This window comes from Equus przewalskii, chromosome 14 (assembly GCF_037783145.1).
Source record: "Equus przewalskii isolate Varuska chromosome 14, EquPr2, whole genome shotgun sequence".
In the NCBI taxonomy this organism is placed as follows: Eukaryota; Metazoa; Chordata; class Mammalia; order Perissodactyla; family Equidae; genus Equus; species Equus przewalskii.
In genome coordinates this window covers 28,635,168-28,648,917 of record NC_091844.1, presented here as the reverse complement: position 1 = coordinate 28,648,917, position 13,750 = coordinate 28,635,168, and the positions used below count along the sequence as shown (strand labels likewise).

Here is a 13,750-nt window from a genome sequence, read left to right as displayed (position 1 = left end):
TTAGATTGCGGGTATTATCTGAAGCACAGAGAGTCATGGGTAAACAGCATCCCATTCTACCACTGAGCACCCATTTCCCATAGGTGTTCTGCAGCAGAAGGCTAAAGCAATTGACTATTCGTAGAAAGGGTTCCTCCTAATGTAGCAACAATAGAGAGAAAATTGGGTGTTGTCTTATCACCCAGGGTTGGCAGGTTGGACCCTCTGACCAGGTAACCATAATCAGTTGTCTCAGCTTTTCCTTCCCTCTAAGTGGGTCATCAGAGTCTGTGGTGGTCTTGATGGTTTCCTGAATAGGATGTAGAGAGGAAGAGATGGAGGGTTTCCTCACCTCATCCTGATACTGCCCTAATTTGTAACCTCCTTTTGAACCTTGAGAATGCCACTGGTAAGGCAGGAAGGACTACAGAAGTTGTATTCCAGGACTCTGACTTGGACCATGGAGCCATTCTAGCTCACAATAGGATGACGTCATGGCAGGAGCACTAAAGTCTCTGGAGACAGCAGTGGTCCCTGGCCTCTAGTGACAGGCAGTGACTGTGGGCAGCCCCTGGAAGCCTTTCTCCTGGAGGGGTCCTTGTCTGTCAAATCCGGTGGCTCAGTCGAGTGATCTCTAAGGACTCTTCTGGAGTACAATTCTGAGTTAAGGCAAGAGGTAATTTTTGAGAGATGTGTTGCTCTCAGGCTTTGAGACATATAGGTAGTGTACAGTCAAATGCCAGATATGCCACATAATCTTGGGAGGGAAAGCTCTCTTCAGTCCAGAGGCCGTGCTTTTTAGAGACAGGACTGAGCCTTGTGGACAGGAGGAAGCCTGAGAGCAGACCGGGTCAGAAAACAGGTGGGAGAGGCCCTGTCTGTTGCACAGGCTTGCAAGAGCTGGAGAAGAGAGGACTGGAAAGAAGGGCCTCACTTCAGGAAGGTGGCAGCCTGGAAAGAGGCCCTGGAGTGTGACTGGGACCAGATATCGGGCTCTTTGTGTCGGCAGTTTCTGGAGATTGTGACGCAGAAGCTAGGTCATGGGAGGAAATCAAGAGATTCCACAGAAATAAATAGGGTCTAAGGTTTAAAGTGAAACTCAACTAGAGATGCAGTGAAGCCAGAGGGCTGAGAACCTTCTGTGAAAAGAACCAAGCTGAAACTGGCTGGGTCACATTTATATGACTTCTTTCAGTAGTCTTCACTGCCTGGAGCAGGAATAGAAGAGGTAAATTAAGGAGGTGACCATCCTGTTGGGGTGGGAATTGGTGTTGGTGTAGGGGAAAAGGAGATCTCTGCCTAAGGGGATGGTTTGAAGTAGCTGAGTGTCGGGTTCAGGATGAGAGGAAAGTCTTGGTCCTCCAGAAGGCTCATGGCCTGGGCAAAAGTTGAAGGAGAGCTCCATGGACTTGAACTGAATGGAGACTATGGTTGGAATTTGAAGAGGTGGCATGTTTTCCAGTAGGAGTTGTGGGATGGATGGCTGAAAAAGCAGTAGGTTGAGGGGCTAAGCATAAGAAGAACTGAGAGTGCTGACCTGATCTTTTCCAAGAGAAGCAGAACTTCAGCGTAATCAGCTCAGTGCCGTGAAGGCAGTGTCGGCAATGAGGAAGTGGGTGGACTTGTTCCTGAGAGTGAAACAGGGTGCTGGGCTGGCTGTAGAGGCTTTGTTTCTGGGGAGCTGAGATCGAACTCAGACACTGGGACCCAGCAAGGGAAGCAAGAAAGTCTTCCTCACTTCTTTGTGCACCCGGAATGACTTTCTGAGAAGGGGACGATGATGACGGTGGTGGTGGTGATTATTACGGTGTGGCTGATACATCTTTTTTGAAGAAACTAATTGAGATATTTCAGCTAGGGTAGAATAAGGGGAGTTGAAGGATTTTTACAACTTAATGGTAGAAAAAGAAAAACTGCATATTCATTTTGAGATTGGATGGGGATTTTGGTGCTGTTTTGATGGCATTAGAGCTGGGGACTCAGGAATGCCGGTATCCTTCCCCTGAAGTCGCCCTGACTTCTTTTGTGAGATTCAAAGGTAACTATATCCAAGAGAAGAGCAGAACTGAAGTGAAAACATCTCTATGTAAAAAGCTATGCAAGTACCCAGTACTTCACTGCAGAGCCCTGGTAAATCTGGAGTTTAGAGCATGAGAGATGGACCTAAGTGGGCCCTTTTGCTCCTGTCCACCTACTCTCCTAAATTCTAAAAAGTGAGCAAGCCAATAACAAAGAAACATCAGAAAAGAAATGGCTGGGCCTCAGTGTCCCCACGCAGACCCATGGGATCAAGGAGAGAGAGTGCAGCCAACCAGTGTGCCTGACAGAGCCAGGCCCTGCCTGGGACCGTTTGCAGCTGAGACGGCATGCTGGAAATGCCTGGGAACAAATGGCACCTGAGTTTGGGGCTTGGGAAGCACAATGGCCAGACCCACCAGCAGTCACAGTCTCATTGCTGTCTCTGATTCCAAGCAGTCTGAGCAGCAGCTCTTCCTAGGGGCAGGTAGGTGAAGGGGGCAGATAGGCAGAAGGGTCCCTCCCTGGCCGTTGCAGCTGCACTATCTTCCCTGTTCACATTCAGCTGTGTCCTGCCATGAGGACTGAGAGGAAGAGGGACCAGACTAAAACACTGTTTGCACAGAATTTTTTTAAAAAGAATTTGTTGTAGCTGTATCAGTAAAGCAAGAATCACGAATTATGCCAAATGCTTAAAATAGGAGTTTAGCTAGATTTCTAGGGGGAAGAAAAGTTTGCTCTGTTAAGTAAATTAATGGTCAAAAGGGAAATGTTAGCCTATTTTAATAGGAGAGACCTTAACATCAATGTTTGCCTGCCAGCAATGAATGAATAATTATAGCTTTTATAAAAAGAATTGCTCTGCCCTTGTGTATAATTGAAAATATATTTTCATTTTAAAAGTATGCATTTTCATTAATTCTGATAATATTTTTCTCTCAAGGAGGAAAATTAGGTAGCTTGGCTATGTTTAGAAATCCTGAAGCTACGTTGCTGGTGGCCATGTAAATTTGTTAGCCTCTAAGGAGGCAGTTTGGGAGTGTATATTAGCAAGTGCACATACCTTTTGACCTATTAATAATGCTCCTTGAAATTCACTCCATAAATATGCTCCCACTTGGGCATCATGGCTCATGTGCAAGGCAGCATTGTTTGTAATAGCAAATTATTGGAAACAACCCAAGTGGTCATCAGTAGGGACGAGTTGAATATATTATGCTCCATCCATGCACTGGAAAATTCTGAAGTCATGGAAGAGAATGAGAAAGTACTGTACTGATATGTAACAATCTCCAAGACATATTGTTAAGTGAAGAAAAACAAAAACAGAGTGTATGGTGGGACACCTTTTATATGTATGGTTAAAGAAAAAAAAGGTGGAGGTAAGAATGTGTGTATGTGTAGAATATTTCTGAAAGTACACAAAAAATTAATAACATTGGTTGTCAGTGGGGTGGAGAACTGGGTAGCTGGAAGTCAAGAGTTTAAAGCTGTGTGACTGGGGAGGTGGGGAATAAGGGGAAATGTCTTGAAGTCATCAGCAGTAAGGGTGGGGGTGTAGGAGCAGAAAGAAGGGGAAAAAAAGAGGCAGGTTCAGAGTGAAGGAAGTGGAAATGGAAAAGAGGAAGGTAGGAGAAGAAGGCAAATGGAGATAGACTAGTCAGAAATTAAAACACTGAATATATGTGACAAAAATTTATTGACCAACTACCCTGCCAGGCCTAGTACTCAACCCTGAACAAGACGGACTCTGGCCTGCCTCCTGGGTGTCCGCCAGGCACTGTGCCCTCAGAGCACCCTCTGCAGACCTCCCTGTGTCATCCGATTGAGCTGAAATGCCACTGGTGGTTTGTGTTTGCCCAGGGCGTAGCTCAACTCTCGGAGTGGTGCTCGGTACGCTGGTACCAGAGATAAAGGGGGAGCTCCTGCCTCTTCCAGGAATCGCCTCTCTGACTGCTGGAGCCCATGCTGCGCCCTCCCTTATCTGAACTGCTGCACTTAAGATCCACACCTCACAGTATAGCACTTGATTTGCTATTTTGCATATTTCGTTTTACTTATTATCTAACTAAATTATAGGCAGGGGACTTCATCTAACTTGGGACAATAATTGATTCAGGGGAAAGGGAGAAATGTGAGGGGTAAGTGCTAAAAGTATTAACCTATTAGATTTGTCTCTGTTCATCAATTTGAAAAGTTGGACATAAGATCATAAGTGAAATTTGCTTGTATGATTTCGTTTCCTTAGAGGAAAGATAGGATGAGAAGGAAACTGCAAGGACTCTGCATCTTTGGGAATACTGTGCACGACCTTTAGAAAGTTTTTAGGGTGCTTCAAAGAGGGAAGTCCTAAATCAGTGAGTTAATCCATCTGTTCTTCCCAGGAGAGATGACATTGAATAATGAAATATTTGCTGGGTGGAGAGAGGAAAGATGGAGTTCGGGCAAAACAAACACTTGGAGCAAACATTTTGAGGTGTGAAAGAGCTTGGTCTGTGCTGCAGACAGGAGGTCAGAGCCCACTGCTCTAGCAGTGAGCCCAGGGCGGGAGCTGAGGACGCCGAGATGCAGAGGGAGGAGGGGTGCCAGACCCTGGGAATGGCCTTGTGTGACAAGTAAAGGAGAAGATGACATTCTCTGAGCCACTCTGCTTCCAACGTTTCTACCAGGTGAAGGCAGAGTAGAATTATGCACACTCTGGAAGGAGGGTTAGTCTCATGTCACTTTTTTTCCTTTGACTTAATGCAGATTTTGCATTGTGCTCCAGAGTGAGTGTTTGATAGGAAGTGAAGGAGATATTTCAGATTACTTACCCTTTTGTAAATATGATGCTACTCAAACTTCCTTGAACCTTGGCTGATGGCTGTAGGCAGTAGGGACCCTGTGAAGTCTTTAAGCAAGGAGAGTAATGCCATTATATTGCAGTACTGTGGAAGGGTGGACTGAGGGGGACCAGCAGGAAGGAGAGAACAGCCTTGGCCAGGAACTTGATGTGCCTTACCTCTGAATCCTCACAGCGACCTGTGGGGCAAGGGGAAAATGAGGAACTGGAAGCCCACAAGATTGCGCTGCTAGCACATGGTGAAGACAGGAATTTAATCCTGGACTTTCTGGCTTTAAGGCCTACACTCTTTCCATTCACTTCACCGCCTCCAGGAGGCAGAGAGCCAGAAGGCTCTTGCCATAGTCCAGATGAGAGGTGATGAGGACCTGACTAGGGCAGAGGTGAGAGGGAGGCAAGGAGAGAAACAACTAGAGAGAGATTAAAGAGAATTTAGTGACTTCCTGGATGTGGTTGGGAGGAGGAAAAAAAGGGGTAACTTCAGGTTACCGGGGTGGATGATGTTTGCTATTAAGCTGTGATTGAATAAGAAAACAAGACAGCAGAAGCAAAGTCGTGGTTTACAGCGCTCAGGATAGACATCATGAGTGGGTCTGAGAGCCCCAAGACTGCCTTGTAACAGCCAAGATAACAAATGAGCTCCATGAGGCCCGGGAATTGTCTTTTAGGTGTGTTTGAAGAGACTGCACCAGAGGGCGAGGGAAGAGGAGAGAGGAATTGAGCTGACGTATCTCGAGCAGCTTCATGATCAGCACGAAGCCTGGCTCGTTCACAGGACAACCAAGTAAGCAGAGCAGAGAGCAGCGGCAGACAGAGGCCGCCTCCCACAGCCAGTGTTAAAGTGCAGGCACTTCAACGTGCAGCCCCATAAGAAGGTTCAGAATGTACTGGAAAAGTCAAGCATTATCCAGCTCAGAAACTTAATATTGGATATAATCTGTATATTCCAAGAGACTTTTTATGAGATTCTATTTCTGCAGCTTTTTTAACATTCCCCTAGATTGAACATGGTGATTGGTGATGGTGGTAGTTGGCTCAGGGTGAAGGGCTGAAAAATTTTAGAGAAATTGTCAGTTTACTAAGTTGACATTGCTAGTTTTGGCCTTTACTCCCTTCGGGCTTGGTCTGCTGTCCACTTAAAACGTTTGGGGCTCTGACCTTCAGTATCATTCTCAAGACTAAAGAGAAATTTCAGCCTTCCTCTTTCCAGCCGGCTTTATTGAATTCTTTTTTTAAACTGCTGTTTGTATGCAGTTTCATTGAGAAGTCACGTGACTTTAGATCTGTTCTCTGAATTACTAAGGCTTGGTGAGTATGTGAAGCTTGGCTCAGCTCTCTTTTTCCTGTTCCCTAAATGTTTGTGCTGCTTATAGGCTGCACTTTGAGACTCTGGTGAACATTCCTGTGCTGGTGTTGGACGTGAATAATGATTTTTCTGAAGTAACTAAACAAGAAGAACTCATGGGAAAGGTGAGGAGGACCTTAACTCCTGCTTTCTAATGGTTTTCCTTTATTGCACTTTTATCTCTGCTTCAAACTTCAGTGCCATGGACCTTGGGCTTTGCACCTCAGATTGCATTTCACACTCCAAAGCCTATGGGGCCTTGTACAAGTTACAAATAGAATCCCTATTCTCTAAAGTATTTTGGGCTAATAATTGTTACATAATTGACTTGTAATATGTGTTTCCCAGCTATCTTCCTCCTCTAAGGCATTCTAGAACTAGGGAACTGAGACTTCTGGATGCTATTCCCAGCTCTGCCACTTCATGCTGTATGACCCTGGGCAGGTCACGTTTCCTCTCCATACCTTTTTTCTCCTTGCTCACAGAAAACTCATGGGCTTGGCTACCTAGGCATTGTGGATATACTCTCGTATAGGCTACTGAAAATGTGAATTTGACTCTTGGTTTTTCTCTTTGCCACAGGTAAACACGTTTGTGAAAAATCTGTAACCAATACCGAGACATTCTGGCTGTGATCTGGGCTCCCTGACTTTCTGAAGCTAGAAAAGTACTGAGCCACACACTTTTCCCTCCCACTCCCATCTCCTTTTACCCCTGGAGTGCTCTCACACTCAGTTGTATGGCTTCTGTTATTCTTAGACTTGCCATTATCTTCTTTTATATCTCAAGGACTTGTGAAATAAAGTTTCGCTTATTTTGTTAGTCCAGTTCATTCATTTCACTGTGTGTCTGTCGGTGCCTGCTCTAAACCCCCCTCTAGACTAGGCTTTTCGCTTAAGAAGAGTCCTAGGTTTGTTGCTTCGTGATTTCTTCACCAGCTGGACTTCCCTCTGTGTTCACTCGTTCCCTCTGACACGCCAGGGCAGGAACTGCTCTCAGGACTCCTAACTGAGCCCTGCCATGGACATGAAGAAGGGAAGTGAAGTGGCTCAGGAGCAGATGGACGCCCAAGTGTGAGCCCACAGAGCTAGGAAATGGAGCCCGAACTCCAGGAAGCCCTTTTATCTCTTCCCGTCCAGCACTCTTGGTATGGGGGATGCGATGGGGATTTACACCTTTGTCCTAGAGCTAGAGAACCTCGGCGAAAGAGAGGGAGGGAAAGAACAAATCAGGAGCCCAAAAATTCAGCGTCTGACATTTAGGGCTTGGTCATCCTGGCACTCTGGTGGCCTGCTCTAACCACCTTACCCAGTGAGTTTCGAGTGACCTTTTGGAGTGAATCTGTCTATGCTGGAAAGAAAGAAGGAAAGTAATTTTTTGTGCTGCACTTTAAACTTCAAGGACAATTTACTGTTAAGAGAGAAAAATACATGGCTCTCCAGAATTGAGTACTCTGTTGCAAGAAGCCTGCAGGTCCATGATTTACTGGGAGCAGAATTCCTGCCCTGAGCCCTTGACAGGTGTGCAGGCACACAGGAAAGTGAATGAGCTCAGGACTTGGTCCCAGAAGACAGAAACTGTGTTTTCCTTTGTGCTTGGGAAAATGAGTGTGGGATTGGTTTCTAACACAGGTGTGATGTTTTGAAATAACAGCACAGCATTTCTTTAACCTACTTTTAAACTTTTTAACAGCTTTATTGAGATGTAACTCACATACCATACAATGCACTCATTTAAAGTGTGTAATTCAGTGGTTTTTAGTATAGTTATAGGGTTGTGCAACCATCACCACAATCAAATCCAGAATGTTTTCATCACCCCAAGAAGAAATGCCATACCAGTTAGCAGTCACTCTCCATCACCCACCCCCCTGCAATCCCCACCCACCCTACTCTGCCCTAGACAACCACCAGTCTACTTCCTGTCTCTCTAGATTTGCCTATTCTGGACATTTCATATAAATGGGATCAAATAATATATGACCTTTTGTGATTGCTTCTTTCACTTTAAAAGTTTTTAAGATTCATCCATGTTGTAACATGTATCTTTATTCCTTTTTATGGGTAAATATTTCATTTTATGAATATACCACATGTCTATCCATCCGTTGATGGACATGTGGATTCCACTTTTTGGCTGTTATGAATAATACTGTTATGAAAATTCATAGACAGTCACACATTGCTTGACAGGGAAACGTTCTGAGAAATGGTCATTAGGCAATTTCATTGTTGAGTGAATATCATAGAGTGTACTTAGACAAACCTAGATGGAATAGCCTACTACACACCTAGGCTATATGGTAATAATCTTCACGTATATGCAGTCTGCCATTGATCAAAATGTTGTTATGTGGTGATGATTGGATAAAGAAGATGTGGTATATATATATACAATGGAATACTACTCAGCCATAAAAAAGGACAAAGTCGTCCCATTCACAACAACATGGATAGACCTTGAGGGTATTATGTTGAGTGAAATAAGCCAGACAGAGAAAGATGAACTCTGTATGACTCCACTCATAGGTGGTAGTTAACATATGGACAAAGAGAACTGATTGGTGGTTGCCAGGGGAAAGGGGGGTGGGGGGAGGGCACTAGGGGTGAAGTGGTGTACCTACAATGTGACTAATAATGATGTACAACTGTAATTTCACAAGGATGTTAACTTTCATAACCTTAATTAAAAAAAAGACTACACTTTCAAAACACATTAAAAGAGAATTAGGTACAAAACAATTTATGAAAATATTTTCTTTCAAATAAGATAGTAATAGTGCTTCTTTTTTAAAATTTACATATAACAATATCTGATTCTACAGTTGAATGATAGTAGTTTAAAAATAACTCAAAAGCTGCTTCTCTTAAAATTCAAGGTAAAATTGTATTTTGGCCTCATTGGAACCTTTTTTCCTTGAGGTAAATGTTAACCATGCTATTCTGTATATACTGTTAGAACTATCTTTAGTATTTCTGATTTATTTAGTCATTCTTTTATGCTTCCAGAAAGTGAATAAATCCAGGTAAAAAGGTGTCGATAAAAAAAAAAAAAATGTTGTTATGTGGCTTGTGACTACAAGTTTTTGTGTGGACGGGTGTTTTCATTTCTCTCGGGTACATACTGAGGAATGGAGTTACTGGGTCAGATGGTAACTCCATGTTTAAGTCTGAGAAACCGCTAAACTTTTCTGAAGTGGCTGCATTATTTCACGTTCCCTCCAGCAATGTATTAGGATTCTGATTTCTCCATATCCTTGCCAACACTTCTGTCATTTTGAGTATAGCCATCCTAGTAGGTGTGAAGTCAAATCTCATTGTGGTTTTAATTTACAGTCCCCTGATGGCTAATAATGTTGAGCATCTTTTGATGTGTTTACTGGTCATTTGTATATCTTTGGGAAAATGTCTATTCAAATTCTTTGTCCTTTTTTCACTTGGCTTATTTGGCTGCTTCTTAGTGAGTTGTAAGATACTTTATGTATTATGTATACGAGTCCTATCAGATACATGACTTACAAATATTTGCTCTCATTCTGTGGGTTGTATTTTCATTTTGACAGCGTCCTTTGAGGCACAAACTTTTTTAATTTTGGTGAAGTCAAATTTATTTTGTCACTTGTGCTTTTGGCGTCACGTCTGAGAAAGTTTTGAATAACCCAAAGCCACAAACATCTACTCCTATGTTTTCTTCTAAGAGTTAGATAGCTTTAGCTCTTACCTTAGGTCTATGATCCATTCTGAGTTAATTTTTGTGTATGGTGTAAGGAAGAGATTCAACTTCATTCTTTAGCGTGTGCCTATCCAGTTGTCCCAACACCATTTGTAGAGAAGATTAATCTTTTCTCCCCTTGAATTGTCTTGGCACTCACGTCTAAAATCTGTCCCACTTGTTCTGCTGTTTGTTAGCTGCTCCAGGCTTTGGAGAAGACCAGGGATGAACACGGGGTGTTAGGAACTCAATGGTTTTGGTCGTTTAGCTCTGAGGGGCCCAAAGGTTTAATTCTCATTTCCGTTTCCAGGAACCATTAATATGGAAATCACCTGTAAACCCAGAGCAAGAGCACTAGGCCCCCACCCTTCATTTGTTTATTCAATCATCAACAAATATTTATACGTATCTGCCACATGCAAGAGACCAGGAGATGACAGCAAACACAACAGTAGGCAGACCTCGTCCTTACCTCACAGAACGTGTCATCTAAAGAGAAGGCGATAGACACTGAAGAAGTCATTGCAGGTGTGGGGAACATTTCTGAAGAAGTACAGTTGTACTGTGGGGGCCTGTCATGGAAGGAGCCCACGTCATCTGGGACAGCCCCTCTACAAAAGTGACAACTACTCTGAATTCTGAAGAATGAATCGGGTAGAGTATTCAGGCAGAGAAAAAAATATCAGGCGCCAAGGCCTTCATGTGAGAATGAGGCATAAGGCCCAGGTTGTCAGAACCAGATGAAGTTCATGAGTTTATCGTCTAGGAACACACTCCTCTCCTTCAGATTCTTCACTTAGTCTTAAAGCCTGAAAATCTACAAATTCGGCATTTCTTTCCATTCCTAAACATTGCCTTTTAGAATGTAAATATTTTCTAAGATAGTCAAAGCCCTCAACAGTCTCACCTGGGTGAAATAATTTGCCATTTTCCAAATTGGTAGCTGAGGTGGTGTGCGGAGAGGAAATATTTCAATGAGGAGCAGCTGCTTTGAACCTTCCCTATGGGAAACGGATAGGTCTGCGTGGAGCATTCACATCGGAGATTAGGACCGCAGGCCAGTCCGGGTGCTGTTGTCTCATGCTTTAGGCTCTCCCCCCGAGTCAGATAACTTGTGTGAGCACATAAAAAGAGCTCCATTTTCTTTCCCGCTTACAGTGTGGTAAAAAAAAAAAAAAAAAAAAAAAAAACCCTGCTGTTCTGGAACCAGAACATTACCTTGATGGGTTTACAATGTGGATTGAGGTGGTGAAAGTTCGCAAACTCTCAGGCTTTTAATGTGAAGGGTTAATTAGTCTTTGGGTGGCGAACATGCTATAATCTACACAGAAATCGAAATATAATCCTGTACATCTGAAATTTATCTAATGTGATAAACCAATGTTACCACAAAGAAAATTAATTAAAAAAAAAAAAACATGAATGGAGGTGGTGACAATTTCAGGTGAAAGAGGCTGTTATATGCAAATGATAGAATCACAAGGAAAATGAAGCAAGGAAATAACATGCACTTTAAATTGAAAGACTGTTTACTGTCCTTCAGCTCTCACTTTAAAGAGCAGGCCGTTTTAATCTCAGGACCCCTTTCTCGCGCTTGGAACTTCTTGCTTTGTTGGCCTCTTCTGGCTCTTCCCCTGCTGGGTGTTTCCTTCTCTCCTTGGCTGACTCTCCTTTCTCTCCTCTGAGGAGCTGGTGTCCCCCAGGCACCCTTGGCTCATTTCTGTCTTCACTCACACCTCTGGGTGATCTTGTATTAGTTTTCTATTGCTGCCATATCAAATTACCACAAATGTGGCTTAACGTAACACAGACTTATTACCTTACAGTTCTATAGGTCAGAACTCTGACATGGGTCTCATTGGCTAAAATTAAATTATCAACAGGGCTGCGTTCCTTTCTGGAGGTCCTAGAGGAGACTCCGTTTCCTTACCTTGTGTGTCTTCGAGAGGCTGCCCACATTCCTTGGCTCATGGCCCCTTCCTCCATCTTCAAAGCCAGCAACATTGCACCTCTGACTTTTCTCCCATCGTCACATCTCTCTCTGACCACAGCCAAGAAAGTTTCTCTGCTTTTAGGGGCCGACATGTCAACATTGGGCTCACCTGGATAATCCAGACTACTCTCCCCGTCTCAAGGTCCTTAGCCTTAACCGCATCTGCAAGGTCCCTTTTGCTAGGAAGGTAACATTCACAGGCACCAAAGATTAGGATGTGGACATCTTTGGGGTTATTATTCTGGCTTCTTTAGATCTCAAACACTGTCATGGCTCATATCTTGGGGTCAGGACGTTTTAAATGCTTAGAAATGTTATGGAAAATGTGAATCATTTGCAAGCACAGAGAGAAGAGTACAAAGAAGTCCCCTACCCCCATTACCCATGTCCTGGTCCACTCAGCCTAAGATCGCTAGGAACAAACATGTAGTTTGACAAAACCAGATTTATTAACTCACTGCAAAGAAGGAGACCATACACCAGCGGAACTCTGGGGTGTCTCACCGAACAGGCAAAGAGAGAGTTACAGGATTCGGTGGAAGGGTAGCATTTAGCTAACACTTAAATTAAGCAGTGTTTTGATAGGCTCAAAGCAAAGCAGGAGTCAACATCTGGTCGGAACTGCGCAGGAGACCCAGGTTCATCTCCTTTGGCAGTACAAAGTTAAGATAAACGTGGAATATTGTGTTCAGAAGCCCCTTATCCGAACCTCTGAACCTAGCTTGCAAATCAGGACAGCTTCTCCGTGTCAAAGTGACTTAGATCCTCTGGGCAACAGAAGGGTTTTTCATTTTTACTGATAAAATTTCAAACGGCCAAGTTTCTGATGGTCCATCATTTTAGGGAACAAGTTTTCTCAGTGAGTCAGAAAGCGGTAGCCACACAGAGAAGGGGGGTGGTTCTGACACTTTAGCTGTAGCCTGCCTTTGGGAGGAATGTTGTTTCATGGTAACTTTGTAGCTGGCCTTACCTATGCCTGTCCTCCAGCCAGACGAATGGCAGGGCAGCTTTTTTGTTCTTAGTCGGGAGCTAATTGTTACTTTCTCATCCACTTCAGTTATCTACTCATAGCCAATTTTGTTTCACCTATAGCCGACCCGCCATTCTCAGATTATTTTGAAGCAAATCCCAGACAGGAGGATGACCTTTAAAGGTAGAGCCGTATTGACCTCTGGATATCATTACCCAGATATCCCTTATGCCCAGTGTGTACAAACAGAGTACCTACCCCCACCTCCACCCCCACCCCCCTGAGCCCACAAAGCCTGTTTCTCCTCTTCTCCATTCACCCGGTTGACCACATTAGAAGCCTTGGAGTCGTCTTTGCCCCTCCAGCTCTCTTGTTACACCCTTTCTCACCACAATCTGCCTGTTCATCTCTGAAATCTCTCAAACCTTCTCTGCACCTCACTTTCTGTTTCTCTAGTTGAACGTGTAGTGGTCATTGTGGTTGACTCCCAACAGTCCTTCCCTCCACCTCCTCTTTCTTAAGGATCATACAGTTCCCTTCCTAGCAGGGCCAAGCCAAGAGTGGCTGGAACGCCCGTGCCCCTCACTTCCACCTGTTACTACTACCAGTAACCGTCTCTTCCCCAAGCCACCCCAACTAAACCATGTACAAAAAAAGCTGTGGTGGTTATGCAAAAGCACAGCTTCGAGTCAGCTCCCCCACCCCGCCCCTGCCGCCAGAGAGCTGCCCCTCAGCCCTTTGTGTGCGGAAGTATCACAGCTGCCATGTTTTTATAACCTCCTCTCCCACCGCTCCTTCCATAAACCCCACAAGACTGCATACGGTCCCAGAATACGTCTTGTGTTTCCCGCGTGATGAAGTGCTTCTCTCTGTCTCCCTCTCACCTCCTCACCT

The 13,750-nt window shown here is 44.1% G+C and overlaps 1 protein-coding gene across 6 annotated transcripts in view; it reads left to right on the top strand.

The window, feature by feature from the left end:
- DGUOK (deoxyguanosine kinase) overlaps positions 1-7,004 on the top strand; it is a 28,992-nt gene extending 21,988 nt beyond the window's left edge. For 5 of the 6 annotated variants that reach the window (XM_070573780.1, XM_008533671.2, XM_070573776.1 and 2 more), the window contains 3 exons: positions 5,506-5,621; positions 6,211-6,307; positions 6,765-7,004. In XM_070573780.1, the coding sequence (XP_070429881.1) occupies positions 5,506-5,621; positions 6,211-6,307; positions 6,765-6,791 (240 nt within the window). In that variant the 3' untranslated portion in view covers positions 6,792-7,004. The remainder of the gene's footprint in view (positions 1-5,505; positions 5,622-6,210; positions 6,308-6,764) is intronic. The other variant, XM_008533672.2, reaches the window with a different exon arrangement.
- Positions 7,005-13,750: the final 6,746 nt, after the last annotated feature.